Raw genomic sequence first — 20,938 nt, 5'->3', positions numbered from 1 at the left:
AATTTCTAACTGCTGCCATAACTATTATTTCTGTATCAGATGGGTTAAATCAGCCCCCTTTTTTCGCACCGGAAGTGGCCTTCTTTTTCGTACTTTCGGCAAGTTCCGCCGTGGCAGACTATCGAATTCGGACTTAGCATCACTTTTATGGGAAACCATTGTGCATTTCATCGTGGTATCAAGTCGGTTAGAAAATTTGCGGCCGGCTCTTCTACTAAGTGCTCTCTACTTTTGGCCACTGTCATCCATTGTTTTCCTGCTACTTTTGCTAGGTCATCAGCCCATCGTATCATCGGTCGGCCAGGCCGTCTCGTTCCAGGTGGTATTGACCCAAAACTTCTTAAAATTGGAACCCAATAGCCAAGTCCATTGACCTATTTTCACGTCTCATAGCGACACCCGATATGGCGCCGCGCCAGGTGCCTGTCCCTCGCGTAAACAAAATATTCCAGGGACGGCATACGAGTAGGTAAACAATGAGTAGGCATTGTTTACCGTTATAAAAACGCTATATTTTACAGCTCACTCATTCTACTTTTTGATACTTGGTCTTTCACAAATCGTTGGATTCAAGAGTTTTTCGGATTCCGAGATATTTTAGATTATCCTTGTACAGCTGCAATAATATGTTACACAACGAAAGCGGCAAATATATCTGAAAATTCTGACAAGATCTTATTTGTAGAGCCATAACAGCGTGTCACATATTTTTGCGGCCTTTGAAGAGTAACATATTATTGCCGGTGACTGTACAAAAGTTAATTAAAAAGTTAGGGAAGGTCTCCTGAAACCATTTTCGTGTAGCATGGTATCTATAAGTTGGCGTCGCTGACTCATTTAAAAAATCCATCCTGTATATGGTTAATTACATGACCACAGTTACGTCAAACGCCATCAAATGCCCCATGAAATGCGTAAATCAACAATGAGCAGTTTGACTGGGTCGTTACTGTCGTTAGGTCGTTACTTAAAGGTTATGTGGGGCAGCGGCCTGTCGCAAGGGCGGCGAGGGTTACCTGGCGTCAGAATTATTCCTAACTTAAGGTTTTCTGACCGAGCGAGCAGAGCGCAAGCAGAGTGTCTTCGTTTGAGCGTGGACAAAAATGCTTTCGCATCGCATGTCTGTCCAGCTATAATGTCTACAGGTCGTATTATATTATTTGTAGAATTAGTTTTAAATTTTTAATTAAATAGATATACATTTATGACGATTGGTGACGATGATTTAGAGTATTTAGACGAAAAAAAAAGAAATCGCCAGCAAAATAAAACATCGGCCCATATCTTTATAAGTTGTCATATATGGTGTGCGAAAAAGAGTTATTGAGGTCGATTTTATTTTAATAATCTAAATGAGGTTTTAATCTTATTTAGATTTTAGTCATGTCATCAGGCATCGCACGCGCACCAATAAGTGCGAGCGATATACACGTTATGAGAAGACATATGAAAACCATATCAAATTAAAACAAAATCATCATATTGTATTGCCGTGAACTTTCACGTTAATATCAGGTAACCCTCGACTTCGGTTTTCAGGCATCTCTGCCAATATGCTAATGCTTTTTGTTGACAGTTTCAATGCCTTTAGAAACGACGCGATGAGACGCTCTCTACTTATTTACATATTTACGTGTGGCATTCGCTTGCGACTTCTTTGAAGCAGTTGTTGTGCCATACAACGATATATTCCACTTAGTGGGTGATGTTCGAGGGGAGAAAGCTTTGAATAGTTCTGCATGCCAATAAGGTTTCATTATTCTCGGACTATTTCCGTTCTCGAAAACCCGATAATTTTTCTTGCGTTCTCGGGAACCCGCAATGGTGGGGGAATGACAAAACGTGCAATAAAATTGACGTATCTTGGTTACATGATCACCAATGACCTTTAAGGATGATCAGGATCTTTGACGGCGCAAATCCCCAGGAATTCCAGGCCCAGGTATCCGGGAACAAACACCATATAATAAAGCAGTTCAATATTGAGGAAGTCAACATCCAAACAGCTAGAAATCCAAACATACAAACATTCACTTTTATTATGTTGTATTTTACTAGGTTATTGTTGTGTACTTATTTTAATAATACATGGTTTACTATTATCTACTGCTAGAAATGAGCTCTCCCACGAGACTTGTTCAAACTTCTACAGTAGGTACTTATGCAAATCAAATAAAATGCCCACGCTACGGTCTCAGATTCGAGACCGCGAATATCTTCATCTTACTGCGAATTTCATAATGTAAAATGGACCAAGGTCGCTGAAACTGTATCTGAAAGTCAGAGGGACGCAAATGAATTAATCGTGCAGGCCATTTTAATGCTAATTGCCATGCTAAGTTAAGGAAAAAGTCGCATGGATTTGATTCACCTTGATAGTCTGCTACGTAAATTTCTGGATGCTCCCATTATACGCTTTTGACAAATGATATTATCCACTTGGCAGGGCAGATGAGACACGTGTGCTACGGCGACGGTATTGTGTTCTGTTACAGTTTATGCGTCGTGAGTTGGACAAGTTAGATTATAACAGTGAGTAATAGGCAATAAACTGTAATAGATACCGTATAGTAAATAAAAAATTGCCACGATAGTTGAAGACGCCGCCGCCGGTTCGAATACGGCCTCCGTCACTGAAGGGCTTTATCAGTTTTTATTTAGTATATAACATATATTTCAGTTTACAATTTTTTATATACATAATTGAAAAATTTAATTGAAAAATTTGTTTTTAGTTATATTTTGCATTGTTTTCTTATTTTATTTGCGTGTAGTATACACAACTATACCTTCGGGTAATTTATAATTAAGTAACCTACTACCTTTATTGTAATAGTCAACCTAGTAATATATGAAACTTTAGGCCTATTTTTAATAATTTTTGTAAGACTTATTTGTAAAAGGCTGTTTGTTTTCTAAATAAATTATAAAATAATAATAATAATAATGTAGTGTGACTACATACTTAAAACGCAAATCAAAATATTTTTAGTTGTTCCCAAAAACTTGTATAGTGTAGGTAGTTTTAATAGCCTAAATTGGAGCAAGGACTTTCGGCCCATTAACATTTTATGGGCACATTGATGTTATCAGCACTTTATAAATAACAAAATTTAGAACTTTGTGTTTGTCAACCAACGAAAGGTAACTCCGATGACTGATACTCCTTGAGTTTACCTAAGTAATAGAACCAACTGTGATACCTTGTTGGACATGAGCTTCTTCGGCTGCGGGCGGTTGACGAAGACCACGCAGTTCTGTAGCCCATCCGGCGCCGTCCAGCAACCGGACACGTCCGTACCTGTATTTGGCGGTGGAGACTTTGTTGGAGAGAAACTTTTGCGGCTGCGAGCGGTTGGTGAAATGACGCGGTTCTGTAGCTCATCCGGCGCCGTCCGGCAACCGGACACGTCCATACCAGTATTTAGCGATGGAGACTTTGTTGGAGAGAAACTTTTGATGCGGCTGCGAGCGGTTGGTGAAGTCACGCGGTTCTGTAGCCCAACCGGCGCCGTCAAGCAGCCGGACAGGACACGTCCGTACCTGTATTTGGCGGTGGAGCCTTTGTTGGAGACAAACTTTTGCGGCTGCGAGCGCTTGGTGAAACCACGCGGTTCTGTAGCACATACGGCGCCGTCCAGCAGCCGGACACGTCCGTACCTGTATTTGGCGGTGGACACTTTGTTGGAGAGAAACTTCTGCGGCTGCGGTCGGTTGACGAAGATGACGCGGTTCTGCACGTCGCCCTGCGCGCCGTCCGTCAGGCCGGATGTCGTCGCTTCGTCCTCATCTGTAAACAAAGAAATATATGTTTAAATAAAAATATTTAATTTGTAGAGCAATATGGGGAGTTTCCCTTTGCGGTTCCATGATATCTTGTTCTATAAGAGGAAAACAAAAAAATCTTCGGAGTAATACCCGATCAAAAACACCACTGTCAATAATATGGATCGTTTCATTGACAGTGGCCTTTTTGACGTGCATGTATGCATTCATGGTGGAAATACGTGTGGGTATTAAACCTTTATACTTCTTTCCTATTTATTAAATAAAAAACAGGCTCTAAAAATAACTGCGGTCTACGTTTTTCCAATAACTTTCTAGTGGTTTATTTCGTGCATGGTCTGAATTAATTTATTTTAAATGCAGCTAACATTCTCACTGAAGCGAGGATGCGAGAGGATTAAGTAAAAGAAAAAAGACAACACAACCTAAAAAACAAGCGTAGTCTCAATGAAGCAGACGAGCGAAAGGATGATAATACAATTACCAACGGAAAACCCTTTTACTTCAATCCGAATGGGTTTTAATCGGGTTTCAGCATTGCATACGACAGAAAGAGACTAAATAGTGTTTTATTTGAAACATGAAGACTGCATTAAGGTCTTTTATACCATGTGCTTCTTTTTGTGTAGAAGATTTTGAATACCTACTTCATCCGCTTAACAACATCTGCCGCTGATAATTTTCTCTTCGCCGGTTCAATCCCCATTATCATGCCAGCTGGATCATATCATATCATATCACGAGTTTTTTTTTTACATTTTGAGAGATAAAATATAAGTCATACTTTGAAACTTTTACAATGGGGCCAACGGCCAACCCCAAATTGGCGAAATAAAAATTTGTGTCTCCGATATCAGAATTGTCTGAACTGGCAATACATTTTTTTTGTTGGTAAGTAGAAAAAAAAATGGCTGAAAAACGGGTTGAAAGAACACCCTGTAAGCATGTAAACACCGAAAAAGGCAAGTAAAAAGTAGGTGCAGTAATCAGGAGCGGGCCATTCATCGAGTGTTGAAAATGGTCACCTGGGGTCCAATAATTATAGAAAACGTCAAACGTTACTTAAATAATGTATGGCAATGATCTCGTAAATAGTTCACTGGCTGGCTACGCCCCGCCCTTGATCTTGGCTAGGCTAGCTAATCCGCTTAGCCATCTTAGCTGCTATAGTGCTGCTACTATTGATCGTAATGAAAGCACGTGATGGACATCGCGGCAGTGGCTTTGATTGGTGTTTCTATTATTCAGCCATGTAAGACCAAACATGACATTACTCGGACTATGCTAAAGAACTTTACAAGGCACAAATGGATGTTATTGCCTTTGCTTATAGCAATATATGGTAATTATTAACCTTTTAGGAACAGTCTTGCTATGTATTTTCCTGTAACTTGATCGAGAAAAAGCCTTTCTTGTTTTGGTCGACTTGGAGGGGTCACGTACGTTGGAAAAATATCTTTTATATTCCTGCTGAATTTTCTTAATCAGTAACTCATATGGTCACTCTGTAGAAGATAAAGATAATTTTATAACATCTTTATAATCATACCTATTGTCGTAACAAGTATAAATATTAGTTTGGCCAATTTCCAACGGTTTACTAGACGTTCAACATTTTTACAGAGAAACGATAATGGCTCAGAAGCATAATAAACCTTATGTGATTATAATAGGATCGATTACGGCATATTATGGTGGTCGTATTGTATATTTACAAAGAACAGAAGTAAAACAAACATGTCTGGTTGTTAAATATAATTAGCATCTTCATTTTAGACAACGCGACAAGCAATTATTCAGATGGCGCGTGATGATTAACTAAAGTAGGGATGGGCGATTTCGGCTTGATTGATCGTTTTTTTGACCAGAAAATGTTAGTTAATTAATCAGACATGATAAAATCGATAATCAATCAACCAAAAATACGGGAAAAGTAGTACAAAACCCGGCCAAGACCATGCTCAGTGTCGGATTCCCCAAGAGTTTCCCGTCCATCACAATAAATTTATCTTAAAAGGGGACTTTTATTTTCTAAGTAACTATGTAAATAAAATAAAATATTAACAAAGTTTAATGACATTCTACTTTTAGTAAATTGAATTGAATTGATTGCTGTAAAAGAATTCATAAATTGTTGTAACATTATTCATTGTCAATTTACCTAATAGTACATATTTCAAAGTCATTTTATTTTAACCATACAACGTTGACCAATCAATAACAATCGTCGATGAAATGACGTCAGTTAAAAGGTCGAACACGTAATAAAACAGTAAGGTAATAACTAGTACAAACACCTACACATCAAATGTAAATAAACATCCATAATTTAAGATTATGGTGACAGAAGGGGCCATAGGGGCATTTGAACTTCACATTAATCTGATATTTGATCATGATCCCATTTCGACATCATTGAGATATAATATTGATGATATTGTACAGTCACATGCAATAATATGTTACACAACGAAGGCAGCAAAAATATCTGACACGATCTTATTTGTAAAGCCATAAGAGCGTGTCACATATTTTTGCAGCCTTCGAAGAGTAACATATTATTGCAGGTGACTGTACACAATCGGTCGTTATTATACTGCGGTAAGTAGGTATATAAAGATTGCTTATTTGAACACCTCACTCAACATCCGATATGGTCTAGTGGCTAGGATACCTGGCTCTCACCCAGGAGGCTCGGGTTCGATTCCCGGTATCGGAATCACTTTTTGCTCTTTGTTTGTAGAATCAGTTTTTGATTTTGCTTGTATTGTAAGATCTTTGCCAATAAAAAACAAGATGAGTAAGTATCCAAAACAACATATTATAATTTATTTTACATTCATGAACAATAAACATTGGTTGTTTTATTTGAAAGAGTCTGTAAAACAATGTAGTCTCTATTTTCGCGAAAATGGGTCAAATGAATGCATCCATAATAAATCCCGTGGAAACAGACGGTTCTAAAATACGTGAATCATGATTAATAAAATTCACGGCGGACTGTGCGAATACTGTTCGTCAGGAAAATGCATCAAAATGAAATCGGGCGATAGCGGGGATTTTTAAAATTCTTTTGATAAATAGAGTTGCTGTAGTTACGCCATTGCTATCGCGACTATAACATTATGTATATAGTCACACAATTTAAGTAAGGAAATTGTCAGCGATATCGCTTATTTCTCGAATTCTCGCTACAGCAAGGATGCAGCAAACGCAGCAGTATCCGTGTTGCAGTTGCCATCCGTGTTTATGACTTTAGGCGTTCTTGGAGTCCAAATTGTTGAGAGATATATGGATATTGGATAGCCTATGTGGTACAGGCAGATCGATTCGGTTCAGTCCAGTTTTCATAATAAACAGGCAGTGGCAAATTTCCAGCGCTACCATATAGTGCCATGTCATGATAATTTAGTGTTATGGTTATTGCCACCGGTTTGCACTATACCTCTGATAGTATAGATGATAGTAGTAGGTAGTATAATGTTTACGTCCAATGCATACATGGACAATTTACTAACAGCAACACTCTTTAATTTTATTATCAGTGGAATTTACGTTTTTGAAATTAGGCTTATCACTCTTAACAGTGTGGACAATGGGACACTTTTAATTTTTATCCAAGAAAATAGGGGTGAAAGCCGATTTCATGATATTGTGCAGTGTGCACGTACTGCACGGCCTGTGCACTGTTTGTGCATTAAGCTGTCAGCCTAAAGTCTAACCCTACGATTCGTTGAACTCAAGGCCGCTGCATAACGACTAGATAGGGATCTTAGGTACGCGGTGTATGTAGCTTGCAAATACCGACCTTGGCCAAACATGGTAATCTTTACTTCTGCTTAGACCGAGCCTTAAAACCTCTTTCACGTAATACTTATATACTTAAGAGTACTTCTCAACAACTTTTCTGTAACATTTTGGAACGTCGTTTATGCCCTAGTTCTTAAGCTACCGAACGACACTTCTTTTATATACACATGTGCGACCGATAATTGGACAGATAATGGTTAATTTACCAAGTGCGCCAGTGTACTTATGGTGTCATAAAACTTTACAGGGTGCAATTTTAACGTAGTTGAGTAAAAAAATAAGTACCTATGGGGTGATTTGTCGACAAAATTCATTGTAAGTTACTATACGTGGTCCGTGGTTACCAGCTCCACCATAGCTGTCCAAACACATTGTATATTAAATATAAGTAGTATACGTTATACTTTCTAATTTCGGGGAGCATTGTATTAACGTCAAATAGTGGAAAAGTAAAGCCGTTGATTGTAATCAAGTAGGTCGTCTAGAATAGAAACCTAGGTCGCGGCCACTAAAGGCGCCTGTCAAGGTTACACAATACTAACCATTGGTGGACTTTATGTCCTCGCCATAAGGTTTACGAATTGTCAACTTGAAAAATCGAATGGTTTTAATTAGGTACGTTGGTAGCTTAAGCTGGGCGCTTGCGACTTTTCGAAAGCCATAGACTAGTCGCGACAGATTATCCGGAGGATTTGACTAGTCATGACTTGGTCAAATTAGAATAGAATAGAATATTTTTTTAATGTATAGGTACCTAACTATAATAAGATCTGGAAGGATCGCGAAAGAGGCAAAAGAGGATTGCTTGTGCGTTCCTTGGTTAGGTATTTTCAATCCCTACTAACAATAATGTCTCATGAGTGTCTTTACTCTATGAGCTGTAGACATCACGAACTCTATGGCTCCACCATTTAAAAAAATAAGTGTTCCGTGAACAAAGTTTTGTACGGTACACTAAAAAACTAAAATAATCATCGATAAAATCTACATCAAATATCAAATATCAAATATCTTTATTTTGCATAAAATATGGTGGTCATTTCGAACCTGCTAGGGAATGCTCCCGGGAATTCCCGGTACCGAAAGTACCGGTAAATCCCGGGAAATTTCAACTTTTCGGGTACCGGTTTTGGTAATGTAAATCCCGTTTCCTCGGTACTTTTCGGTACTGGAAAGTTAGTATAGAAAACCGCATTAAATCAGTTTAAAATTTAGCGCGTAATCTCCGTAGCATCCGTGTAACAGCAACACTCTTAACTGTCCATCAGTGGACCTTATGCCTATTGTAATAAGGTACACGAACTGTCAGTTAACAGTGTAGGCAATGGTACCCTCGGCAGTCACGGCTGCCCGGCGCTACGATTGGGGCGTTGTATTGGCGACCCGACATCGGGAGTGATAACTACCCAAATTCCTGACAGTCAGGCTAAAGTAGTCAGATATTATTATATACTTATTACTTATAAGTATTGTAGCTGTATATGTATTAGGGTGGTTCACGTTTGTATGGGAAAAATTCAAACTCTAGTTAGAAGAAGCGGCACCCCCTCATTTTGTTACACTTGTTATGTTGACAAAATACGCCAAGTTTTGTAATCTTATCTCAACTACAAGGGGGTGCTACAACACTTTGAAATTTTTCAAAGTTGTATGATATCCAAAAAAAAAAGTATTTATTATTCAGAATTTTATTTAAGTATCTGGTTTCACACTATTTGCACATGTGATTTATAAGTTTTTAAGTAGAAAAACATTTTTATTTCTATTTTATATAATTTTTCAAAAGTAAGATTTTTATTTTTTTTTAGATTTTTATGTAAGTAGTGGTTTTCACATTATTTGAAAGTGTGATTTAAAAGTTATTAAGTAAAAAAAAATTTTTATTTCTAGTTTTTATGACTTTTTTAGGCGAAATTCAAAAAATCTTACTTTTGAAAAATTATAAAAAATAGAAATAAAAATGTTTTTCTACTTTAAAAACTTATAAATCACATGTGCAAATAGTGTGAAACCAGATACTTAAATAAAATTCTGAATAATAAAAACTTTTTTTTTTGGATTTCATACAACTTTGAAAAATTTCAAAGTGTTGTAGCACCCCCTTGTAGTTGAGATAAAATTACGAAACTTGGTGTATTTTATCAACATAATAAGTGTAACAAAATAAGGGGGTGCCCCGTAGGAAAATAAAAAAAAATGTTTTTTGAACCACCCTAATATATATATACAGGGTGAAATTTAAATCACTGGCCATATTCATTCCCGGCACTAGGTTACACTTAAGGAATCTATTTAGCGAAAAAAAAGAGTACATTTTTTTTTAATTTTCATTTTTCAATTTTTAAATATTTTCCACGAGTCGTGGTCACCCTATTACCACAAATGTAAACAAACCTAATAGTAGGTTTTAACAACAACATCAGCAAAACCCTTATCTGACCTTCACTAAACCTTATAATCGTTGCAATAGGGTCCACCTAGTTAGTGTTGGCGATGGTAGGCAGGTTTATCAATTTCGAGGGTAGTCTAAACTAAACCATTCCGCGCTAGCGGTAAACATAACGGTAAGCATAAATGATTAGTCACTCGTCACTCGCCAACCTTAAAATAATAATCGCGCGCGTACTAAGGTTAAAAAAAATGTTTTCGAACCGCGAATATTACGAAGTGGTACGGTGTTATTTATTAAGTGGTGAGTGTTTACGTGGTGCACAAAGATTATACGTAATGGAATCCGTTCCACGCCTTCGCAGACAAGGATTGAATCCAAGAGTACCATCTCGTGGGACTTTCGTTAATTGCGTCGATTTTTAATGAAATGTACGTAAGTTGATTCAATTTTTTAAATACGCCTGAATGCAAAGATTCCTGACCAAGTTTTTAAGCCACGGACGTTTTGTTAATAATCATTAGTCAGAAATAACATTTTAGATTAAAAATGGGTTGCCTTTGCATTTTGACGGTTCTAAGCCCGTTAAAGTATGAAAGGAAAAATTAGCAACTTATGTAGGTAATCTCGCTGCAATAGGGTTCATAATTGGTGACGCGATTGCAAACCGCGGGAGGGGCGGGGTGTCAATGACCTTAACTGATAAGAGAGAAGCGGGTGTAGTGGGTAGTTGTCGGTTCACCATAACGTACGAGGTTTTTAGGACAACTTGATGATGAGTTATTTCGAAAAAAATGTACTGAGCGGTATTAAAAGAAAAAACACGTGTTTAATATTTTTTCGAGTTCTTTCGGTTGTTTCAATTTGGCCAGTGAATTAAATTTCACCCTGTATATATATATATATATATATATATATATATATATATATATACGATAAATCTACAACAGCTACAATACTTATAGTGAAAATAAAGAAATAAGGACTAGGGGGCCAATCCGAATCCGAACGTACTTTTTGATATCTAAATGATTTTATTTAGTTCTAAAAAGTAAAAGACAAAAAACACACAGTATGAGTATGGTATAGTTTAAAAACGTCAGATGGATCAACTATTCACCTAGTGGATTACGCAAGCATTTATAAAAAGGTTTATTTAATTGTCCTTGACGTGCAGACTGCAGGACCCACAACCAGTACCCAGTATAAGAAATTATAGTTTGCACATAAATATTGTTATATACTTTGAATCTGATGGTAAACCCAAAAATAACATAAATGCAATTTATCGCATTGCACTCGTCGGAGTTCCTTTTAAACTGTTTATCACATCTCTCGATTTGACACAGCTGTTTGAAGAAGCTGGTCAACCCCTGCCTAAATATCTAAGCACAATCAGGGAAATTTCACTTAACATTAGCTCGACGAGCTTACGAGCTGTGTCCAAGACACGAGACGAGCCTCGAGCCGAGCCATGAGGCGAGAATGTAATCATTAGTTCGACGAGCTTAAGAGCTCGAGCCGAGACCGAGGCGAGCCGCGAATGTAAATCGGCTAAAAAGAGAACGCCTTCGTGAAGATCTACGAAAGTTAAAGAGTGAAGATAGAAAATATACTATTTTTCTTAAGAAAGGTTATAAAACTGTTGTTTCTTCTTATCGGTTATTAATTTACTTTTCCATTGGTTGATATTATAATTATAGTTACGACATGTTTTCATAAAATTACACATTTTAAGAAAATTATTGATTAGAGTAAGAAAACATACAAATTGTGATTTTTGCTAGTGTCAATTTTCATCATTTTGTTCTGTTCTAAGTTGTGTTTATACTGAATTACACACAATTGATTCATAATTTTCAGTTTCATACAAGTATAAAGTATAAATATCATTTAACAAAAAATATAACAGTAAATACTCAGTACCTAAAAGTACCGTAGTACCGGGAAATCCCGGTTCTTTCCCAGTACCGGAAGTGTCAGTCCCGGTTTTGGGAACAGTACCGGTACCGCATTCCCTAGAAGCTGCACACAAAATTTCACGAGAATCGGTTGAGAATTGCGACCTATAGAGAAAAATGCTGAATATACAGAATTATTTTTGCTTAAACAGAAAGAAAGAAGCTTTGCGTCTGCTCGGTCAATCATAAAAGCGAAAGTACATAACTGTGTCTGTTAAATACCTACGTTTTCACGCTTAAAACGCAGAACCGATTCAGATGAATTTTGATATGGAGATAGTTTGAGTTCACTGGATAGCTCGGAGTGAATCATAATCCACTGTTTGCTCCCAACGTGTACTTGGTTTCTTCGGCCATCTGAGCAGGACAGGGCCGGATAGCCTGGAAAAGCTCCTTATTACTGGCCGCATGGCAAGGAAGCGTAGGGGTGGACGTATGGCCACACGTTGGGCGGACAGAATAACGTCAGAGACAAACGCCACATTGCAGGCTAGCATGCACTGGGCCCAAGACAGAGCGGCTTGGAGAGCGCTGGTGAAGTGTCCACATTCGTCACGTCCCTCAGCCATGAGGATACGACAAATAAGAAGAATTACGCTCGTAGCGGATGCCAGCATTTTCCCGCTTTGTAAAGTAAAGCGATTACGAACAAAAAACCCGCCGAGCGGGTTCCTGGCGCTCAATGTGTTAAACTGCAGAATAGCAATACCTACTCTACTCCCGTCTTTTTTATAAATATATTTTCCTTGTCTTGCTGTTACATTAATTTGAGTTTGGACGAATATGCTAGTCTTATTTATTTTCGGACTGGATTAGAACATATAAAGGAAATAAATACAAGGAAAATACATTTACAAGGAAGAACATACTTATTAATTCATGAATGAGTAATGTAATGTAATGAAGAAATATTTAGATGCAAATAAATCAGTTTTTTTTATCTTTAGGTTGATTTGTACCTAGTCCCACAGTAAGCTCAATAAGGCTTGTTTTGTGGATACTAGACAAAAACATATATTTATTGGAAATTTACCCCCTAAAAGAAAATAAAGAAAGGAAATGGAAGAATTAAATAGTTACTTAAATATTTAGTTTAATGTCCTTGAAAAAAAAACCTAATATATAGCTGGAAACTTCCATATTCCTAAACTGAAATAAACTCACTTGTTCACTTTTTCTTAGTAGATGACATTTATTTCAGTTTATAATTTTATAGTAGTGTTTCTACTTGAAATAAAAACAAATTAAAATATTTTAATTTGTTCTAATACTTCTAATAGTATTCCATATTCCTGTTTAACAGTTTCAATTTAAGTTTTGTTTGATATGGAATTCCTTATCACAAGTCTTATCAGGCTTGTGTTTAACGAGAACATAAAAATGAACACTGTAAATACGGAGAAGTCACTGATATGAAGCCAGTGAAACAATTGCAATTTTTAATGAAGTTGCTAGACTAGAGGGTATCACCTTAGAGCATTTAATAACTGGAGTCGCTTTTAAGAGCTTACCCCTCTGCCGATAACCTTGAACAATTGTGCAAACTTTTGTATGGACTGACATGGCTATTTGTATGTTATGTACAAAGCATGTAGAAAGCAATACATTTGACGTCCCCTCCCCTGCCAAAATTGGCACACTGATTTGTACAGAAAATGACAGCCATGACATCTCCAGTTATTAAATGCTCTAAGGCGGCGGTCGGCAACCTGCGGCCCGCGGACCGCATGCGGCTCGTGAAACTGTCACTTGCGGCCTGCGAGCCTCTCTGGCTATGTAATATTGAGAAACGACAATGTCTGATAAAGTCATAAATATTAACAAAGTGCGGCCCGCGTCAACTTACTCATCGTTAACTATGCTACTAAAGCTACGCAAAAAAAGGTTGCCGACCGCTGCTCTAAGGGTATCACACCACCTAGTTTAGCTGAGCTCTCAATATTCAGATTCAGATGTTTTATTAATATAATTTTACAACCTGACCCAACTGAACCTCTTGTGTGCCGGGATTATTTTTTAGGGTTCCGTACCAAAAAGGTACAAAAGGAACCCTAAGGAAGGAAGGTGTAACTACCCAAAGGAAGCTGTGACTCTGTCCATCCGTCTGTCTGTCACATTGCTAAATAGTTTCCTCATATCCACTCACATGCTTTTGGTAACTGTTGCTACCAGCTATCAACCTTATTTTAGTATAAAAATAGAGGTCACTGAAAAATATCAATCATGTGAGTGGATAAGTGGATCTACATTCCATCATTCGAGGGCTTAAGTGAGACTTCTACAACGGCCTAAGAGTAGGTTTCCTAAATTAACCTATGCTGTTTAGATAGAGCTGCTGTCTGTCTGGGCTTCCCCAGATCTGTTTTACTTCTGAAACTGTCCAGACGGTTCGGTTTTGAAAACAAATCTCAACAATTTTATTACAGAATGTGCACAATTTTTATACTTTTTAAGCAACATTGATATCACGTATTTTTTATAGAAGCATAGCTGTGTCCTGTGTCCCCATAGAGTGTATAGTGGCAATCTAATTAAAGCCGTGCAAGAGCAGGAAGAAGACATATGTTGGAACAAATAAACTATGTAGGTATGACCATCTCACCCTAGTAGACAGCAGTGTCCTACTCTAAATTACTGCAAACAGGATTCAGTAATCCCTTCGAAAAATTACCTGCGCCTCGCACCGTCACTCGCGATATCGATATTGGGTCACACTCACAAAGATCAAAAGGCCGGGATGCAGAAAGTCCAGGGGGTTAAGAGATGAGTTTCAGAACACAAGGAGACTTACGCTGGTTCATCTTGAGCACCATGGCCCGGTAGAACCGCGTGAAGGGCGCCATCGTGCGGTCCCGCAACTCCCGGAGATCCATTTATCACTAATTAACAGTTCACTTCACCGCTAAACAGGCTTGTTACACGCGCAGCGCGCTGAGATCACTTCCTCTACGTAAACACTAAATTTGACACACATTATTTACTTCCTAAACGATTTTCTTACTGTGAAAAACGAGCAAAAATAAGCTTTTACAAAAATTACTTAGACCCAACATACTAGTCTTTTAGTTTATTCGAAATACGAGTATCGCGTAGTTTGTACTATTATTAATTATTTCGGTTAGATTGTGGCCGTGGAAATAGTTTTAATTTTAATTTGAGTCGTAATGTTGACATCACAAACAACCGCTATACGAGCGGAGCGAAGACACACACTTGGTATCGATATCGACCGGGGAGCAGCGCCGCCCACATACTTCACAAGCGCTGGGATTCATCGTTATCGATATTTTTTTTTTGCAAAAAGAATGAAAATATCCTATAATAATAATAAACATTTTTAGGGTGACGAAATATAAACATATTTTTGGAGTGGGGAAATTTATTGCCGAAAAGAAATTCAAAACGAAGTCTTGCCGGTGGAGTGATTATTTAGGCGACAAACGAAGCTTAAATTAGTCCGCTTAGCAAAAATCGTAACGTAAGAGCCTATCGAAATGAATTGTTCTCTAAAATTAGATAATTTACATGTACAGTCGACGTAAAAGATATGTACCTATACATTCTTCGCCTTATTACAAAGGAGTAAAGTGCAAAAGTGTAGGTAAACATATCTTTGACGTCGACTGTACATCAACATTGAATCAATAAAATACAGTTACCTACTATAATTTATCAGTTGAAAAGTCTTCAAATACCTACCTACCATTAAAAGGTTTATTCCAAACTTTTTAGACACATAAGTTAAACTTAATGACGCTCCAATGTAAGAGACAACTAAATAAATGGATCAAGATTCAAATATTAAAATATTATGTAGAAAATAAACATCTATTCAGTATCGATATGCGCAAAACCTACATCACTATTAGCCAGCATCACTAGCGCCAAGGTGACGTAATTTTAAACTACTTTGACAGTGACAGTTTGAATCCGGTTGCCATAAATAAACGTGTGTGGCCAGTAGTCTAGATTTTTTTCCCAAGAACCTAATGAAAATTAGGTAAAGATTCCGATCCCGCTCAGAGACGCCCAGTCCGCCAAGTTTTTCGTGAAGAGCATGGTGTAAGGTAAGGACCTAGTCCTAACTTAATGTAGTCGTAGTCTAATTTAAACATACTAGTAAGATAATTTAGCTTTAACAAAACTTCCGTGAGACACAGACGTATTAAATATATCGACTTAAAAATCTTAAAATACGTGAGTAGGTCCCGTTCTTAATATATTTAATACAATTAGTCAAACAACAACCAATCAACCGAACTACTTAATTAATTTACCTAATTTAGTTTTACGCGTAAAGTACCTAAGTGCCACTAAATAATTGCCTTAAAATAATTTTCTCATTTCATTTCAAATGCGTAAAAAGCTTTTGGCTCCAAAATAGCGCAGGCTATTTTGATATTGTTCATTCATTTAACATTCTTAAATCTTTCTTAGTAGGTAGATCTTAATTGATTTCAATCTGAGAATTACTTCGATTAGTTTGTTAGGTAGAATAATAAGAAACCGGGGAATAGCAATATTGTATTACTTAAAGCTGCTTTATATGTTTAATTCAGCGTATTCCATTTCCAATAAAGCGCAAATTAACGAGACAGTGGAGCCTGATGCAAAATTCGATTGCCTACTGGACGTGGGTGAGTTGGTACCTACCCCCTCCCTTCATTTTGCCGCTGCCAAGTAGATTCACAAAATACCTACCCGCGGTTGGACCAGTCTGACTAATTTACCAACCTTGAAGAAAATGAGGAGGTTCTTAAGTCAGTCGAAATATGTTTTTTGGATGTTCACCGATTACTTGGAGATTACCTATATAATATACTAAAGACCGATTTCAAAATTTATATTTTTGAAAGGTAAGTAGGTACATACCTACTCTTTCTAATTGGTCCCATTGTCGTCAAATCAGGCCCAATAGACAACATGCCAATCGCTATCGCTCCGTAGCGAACGAAACGCAACTGTCACTGGCACATCACTAATATGGAAGAGCGATAGAGAGACGAAGCGATTCGATAGCGAAGCGCAAGCGATTGTCACCTTGGCTATGCCGCCTCGACCTTAATAGATATCTATCTAACCTATAGGTACTGCCACGGATGGGTGGGAATAAGCCGGGATAACGGTGTCACGGTGTCAGTATGTGTAATTGTGTAGGCTTACGTTACAGTAAATTTGGAACTGGACTACCTATAACCGCGAGCACCGAAGTTCGCAAATTGCGGGCATCTTTCTCTGTTACTCTAATTACGTCTTAATTGGAGTAAAAGAGAAAGGTGCCCGTAACTAATTACCTACTTACTTACTCGTAGGTTCTCTGATGCCTGTTATTTACTCTAGTTTTTGTTATGTAAATCCAGAAAACTAATGGGTCAAACAGATCACTGTGTTATGTCTTTCCTGTAGACATACACAAAAGTTAAGGGCTATAAAGGTTAATTTTCTTATTTAACCCTTATCCACGTGAAAAGGTCCTCCTTTTATTTAAAGAACTATGATAAAATCATTACTTACATGCCCACAAGCTGTTAACTATTGCCCACAGGAGAGAAAACTAGTGTGTTATCGCGAACAGTACATTTTTCTCTCCTGTGGGCAATAGTTAACAGCTTGTGGGCATGTAAGCAATGATTTTATCATAGTTCTCTAAATAAAAGGAGGATCTTTTCACGTGGATAAGGGTTAAATAAGAAAATTAACCTTTATAGCCCTTAACTCTTGTGTATGTCTACAGGAAAGACATAACACAGTGATCTGTTTGACCCTAAATGTTTTCTGGCTCTAGTTAATTTTTCAACTGATTTTAGATTTTTAACTTGATTTTTTGATCCTTAATTAGTATAATATTCGCTATGTGCACGACTGTCACGCAACCTAGCGTCCGCAAATCTAGGGGAAAACGTCAATTCTCATCTTAGAAAACTACTCCAAACTCCAAAACTACTGAACGGATTTTCACACGATTTTCATCTATCAATAGCAGGGATGTTGCGGATGCAGATTTTTTGACATCCACGGATGCGGATGCGGATGCGGATATTTAAAGCCTCACATCCGCGGATGCAGATGCGGATGCGGATGTCAAGATTTGGTACTTAAAAAACGTCATATATTAAATTTTTAGCATTTTTTATTTAAAAAAAACGAAATGTTTAGTATTTGAGCAAGAATATAGGTGCGTTTTATTTAATAAACAGTAACTTGGCCGACTTTTCGGGATCTAGACGATTTCGTTATATATACCTAATGACGAAATTACCTAGCACTTTTACGCCGGCGGTAATACGTTCCTGTTACCGACTTGGTCGACATCCGCATCGATTTTATGCGGTAGCGGATGTTGAAAATAATGCGGATGTTCCGCGGATGCGGATGCGGATGCGGATATTCGGAACATCCCTGATCAATAGAGGGATTCGTGAGGAAGGTTTAGGTATATAACTTGTTAAGGTTTTGTTTAAATTGGTTGATATACTTATGACGATGTTGTCGGAAAAAATCAAGCTGTCTAGGAGTTATAACAACACAATGTATGGTGGGGACGTCTCTCTTTTATCGGTCTACAAAAAATTCCGCGACGGTGTATGTCTATCTTTTAAGGATTACTTACTATACCCATTCTTATCTTCTACAATAAGATTTCATAATATGTGGTTTTTGTAAAGCTATTTATTTACATCATCATCATCATCAGCCTACTCTCGTCCACTGCTGGACATAGGCCTCTCCTATTGCACGCCATTGAGCACGATTTGCGGCAACTCTGATCCAGCTCTTGCCAGCCGCCTTGCGAAGGTCATCGCTCCATCTAGTCTGAGGGCGTCCTACGCTACGTTTGCCGATGCGCGGTCTCCACTCCAGAACTCGCCTACCCCAACGGTTATCGGTTCTACGGCTAATATGACCGGCCCACTGCCACTTCAGCTTGCTAATCCGGTGGGCTATGTCGACGACTTTAGTTCTCTGACGGATGACTTCATTTCGAATACGATCCCTCAGAGAGACTCCGAGCATAGCCCTTTCCATAGCTCGCTGAGCGACTTTGAATTTATGGACCAGTCCTACCGTGAGTGTCCACGTTTCGGCTCCGTATGTCATCACGGGTAGGACGCACTGATTGAAGACTTTTGTCTTCAGACTTTGTGGGATTGATGACGTGAAGACTCGACGCAGCTTCCCATATGCTGCCCAGCCCAGCCATTTATTTACACGGATACAGTATTAATAATTATCAAATTAAATATCTTAAATGAATATCTCAGGAGTAATCGTAAATTAAAGTTCCATTTCGAGCCATATAACTTGTATGCAATGTTAAAGACGCTATACTTTGTTAGTTCCAATTTTCACCACCTCATGCGCTGCGATCGCTTTACTTACCCCCACCATTGTACCTACTTCGCACATATAGCGAATAAACTTCATCAATAAAATGCGACCAGCTGGCCCATAGTTATTATTTTGGGAACCAGCACATTCACATTGTAGGTAACAATAATAATTATTTGATATTATTTTAGATAGGTAGGTAGGTACGTGGATGTTTTGATTATATTTGCGTATTTATTTTTGTGGTGGGAGCGTGGGCTAGCACTGATTGACTTGCGGCTCAGCCAAGCAATATTTTGTTTTAATCAAAATGATTTTCCGCAAAGTAACTTCTGGTTTTATTAATAATTTGCCAGATTCCTTAATAGGAGAAGTGGAGTGGGACAGTGGAACTGAACGTTCTAACACTTCAAGACAGCAATGCGGCAACGACATTGACGCAATTTCTTAAGAAAATTTACAGTGAACTGGCCATCGTCAACGCTGTAGGCAGCAGTAAAGTTGCAATGCAATAATTTGTAGTTGCAGTCGCCAGCCGACTTACCTAAAACCTTACAAGGGTTCGTGTTTCGGTTTCGGATGGCAAACGGCCGAATCCGACACAAGAGCACCCGATTTAACCACGCCACGCCGTTTTGTCGCCTACATAGTGTTTAGTATTAAGTTTATTAAAATGTAGGTACCTACATAGATATACCTATATGATTGTTAGTCTATCTAGATATGGTATTTGTAGTATCTTGCCTGAATCAAATTTTAAATAAAATTAAATAAATAAATTAAAGGTCACATTACACAGATTGCAATTGAGTGCGGCTGCAAATCCCTTTGTGAACAGTTGGAAGCCCGGAGGCACCGTGCCAGCATCAAGTTAGTGCTTAACACAAATTAACCACGAGACACATTGCACGTTGTGTTGTGTTGTGCTCCCGGCGTCGCCAGTATTTAAAGTTTGTTGGAACTTTATTGCCCACTTGGGCATTTTGCTTGTACCATCAATCGATAGTTGCATTTAAACTGTGCTCAAAACCGCTTAGTTTATTTTTAAACGTACACATTCGTACGTCCGTGTTTGTTGCGGCCGGCTGTATTTTTAATGCCCTCGTGAGAACCCGCACCTGTCCGTGTATGTGTGTAATATCATAGTCATAAATATCTAGACACGTTTATACCTTACTTCAATTAGGATAAAGTTGAGAGTTTACAATAGAAGTATTATTATTGTCTTTAGTAACCGCGATAAAAAAAAAAAAAGATTAAAGTTGGCTCGATACACTTTTTCAGTAGTTGTAGGTAGAGTTAGACCAAGATAAGCCTGCAACAATTTTGATAACTTACGCAGTGCAAGTGTTATTCAAATACCTATGTCATAATTTCATAGAAGTTTGACGTTTAAAATAACACTTGCACTATCAAAATCGTCGCAGACTTTTCTTGGTCTACGAGTAACTCTACCTATATCGTTACTCTGTATACCACAGCAGCATAATTTTAGAATAAAATAGCTACCTAGTTATATAGCTCAGGGGTCTTTCAAAGTGACTGAGATAAAATGTAAATTAAAAAAAAACCGTGATAGCTATAGTTCTTCCGTCACAAGTTACGCGCGCGCGGCGTGACATACCTTTTGCCCCCTTCTAATAAGCAAGCTCTAGCACAGTAC

General features: G+C 37.9%; 1 protein-coding gene and 1 non-coding gene across 2 annotated transcripts in view; one reads left to right on the top strand and one right to left on the bottom strand.

Annotated features, from left to right (window-relative positions):
- LOC134789376 (probable phospholipid-transporting ATPase IA) overlaps positions 1-20,938 on the bottom strand; it is a 79,110-nt gene that overhangs the window by 46,819 nt on the left and 11,353 nt on the right. Inside the window, exon 2 of the mRNA XM_063760008.1 lies at positions 3,661-3,790. Coding sequence (XP_063616078.1) covers positions 3,661-3,790 — 130 coding nt within the window. The remainder of the gene's footprint in view (positions 1-3,660; positions 3,791-20,938) is intronic.
- Trnae-cuc (transfer RNA glutamic acid (anticodon CUC)) lies at positions 6,434-6,505 on the top strand. Its single transcript has one exon. It is a non-coding gene; the product is annotated as a tRNA-Glu (tRNA).

The sequence above is a fragment of the Cydia splendana genome, chromosome 3, assembly GCF_910591565.1.
Source record: "Cydia splendana chromosome 3, ilCydSple1.2, whole genome shotgun sequence".
NCBI lineage: Eukaryota > Metazoa > Arthropoda > Insecta > Lepidoptera > Tortricidae > Cydia > Cydia splendana.
This window is presented reverse-complemented; position numbering and strand designations above follow the sequence as displayed.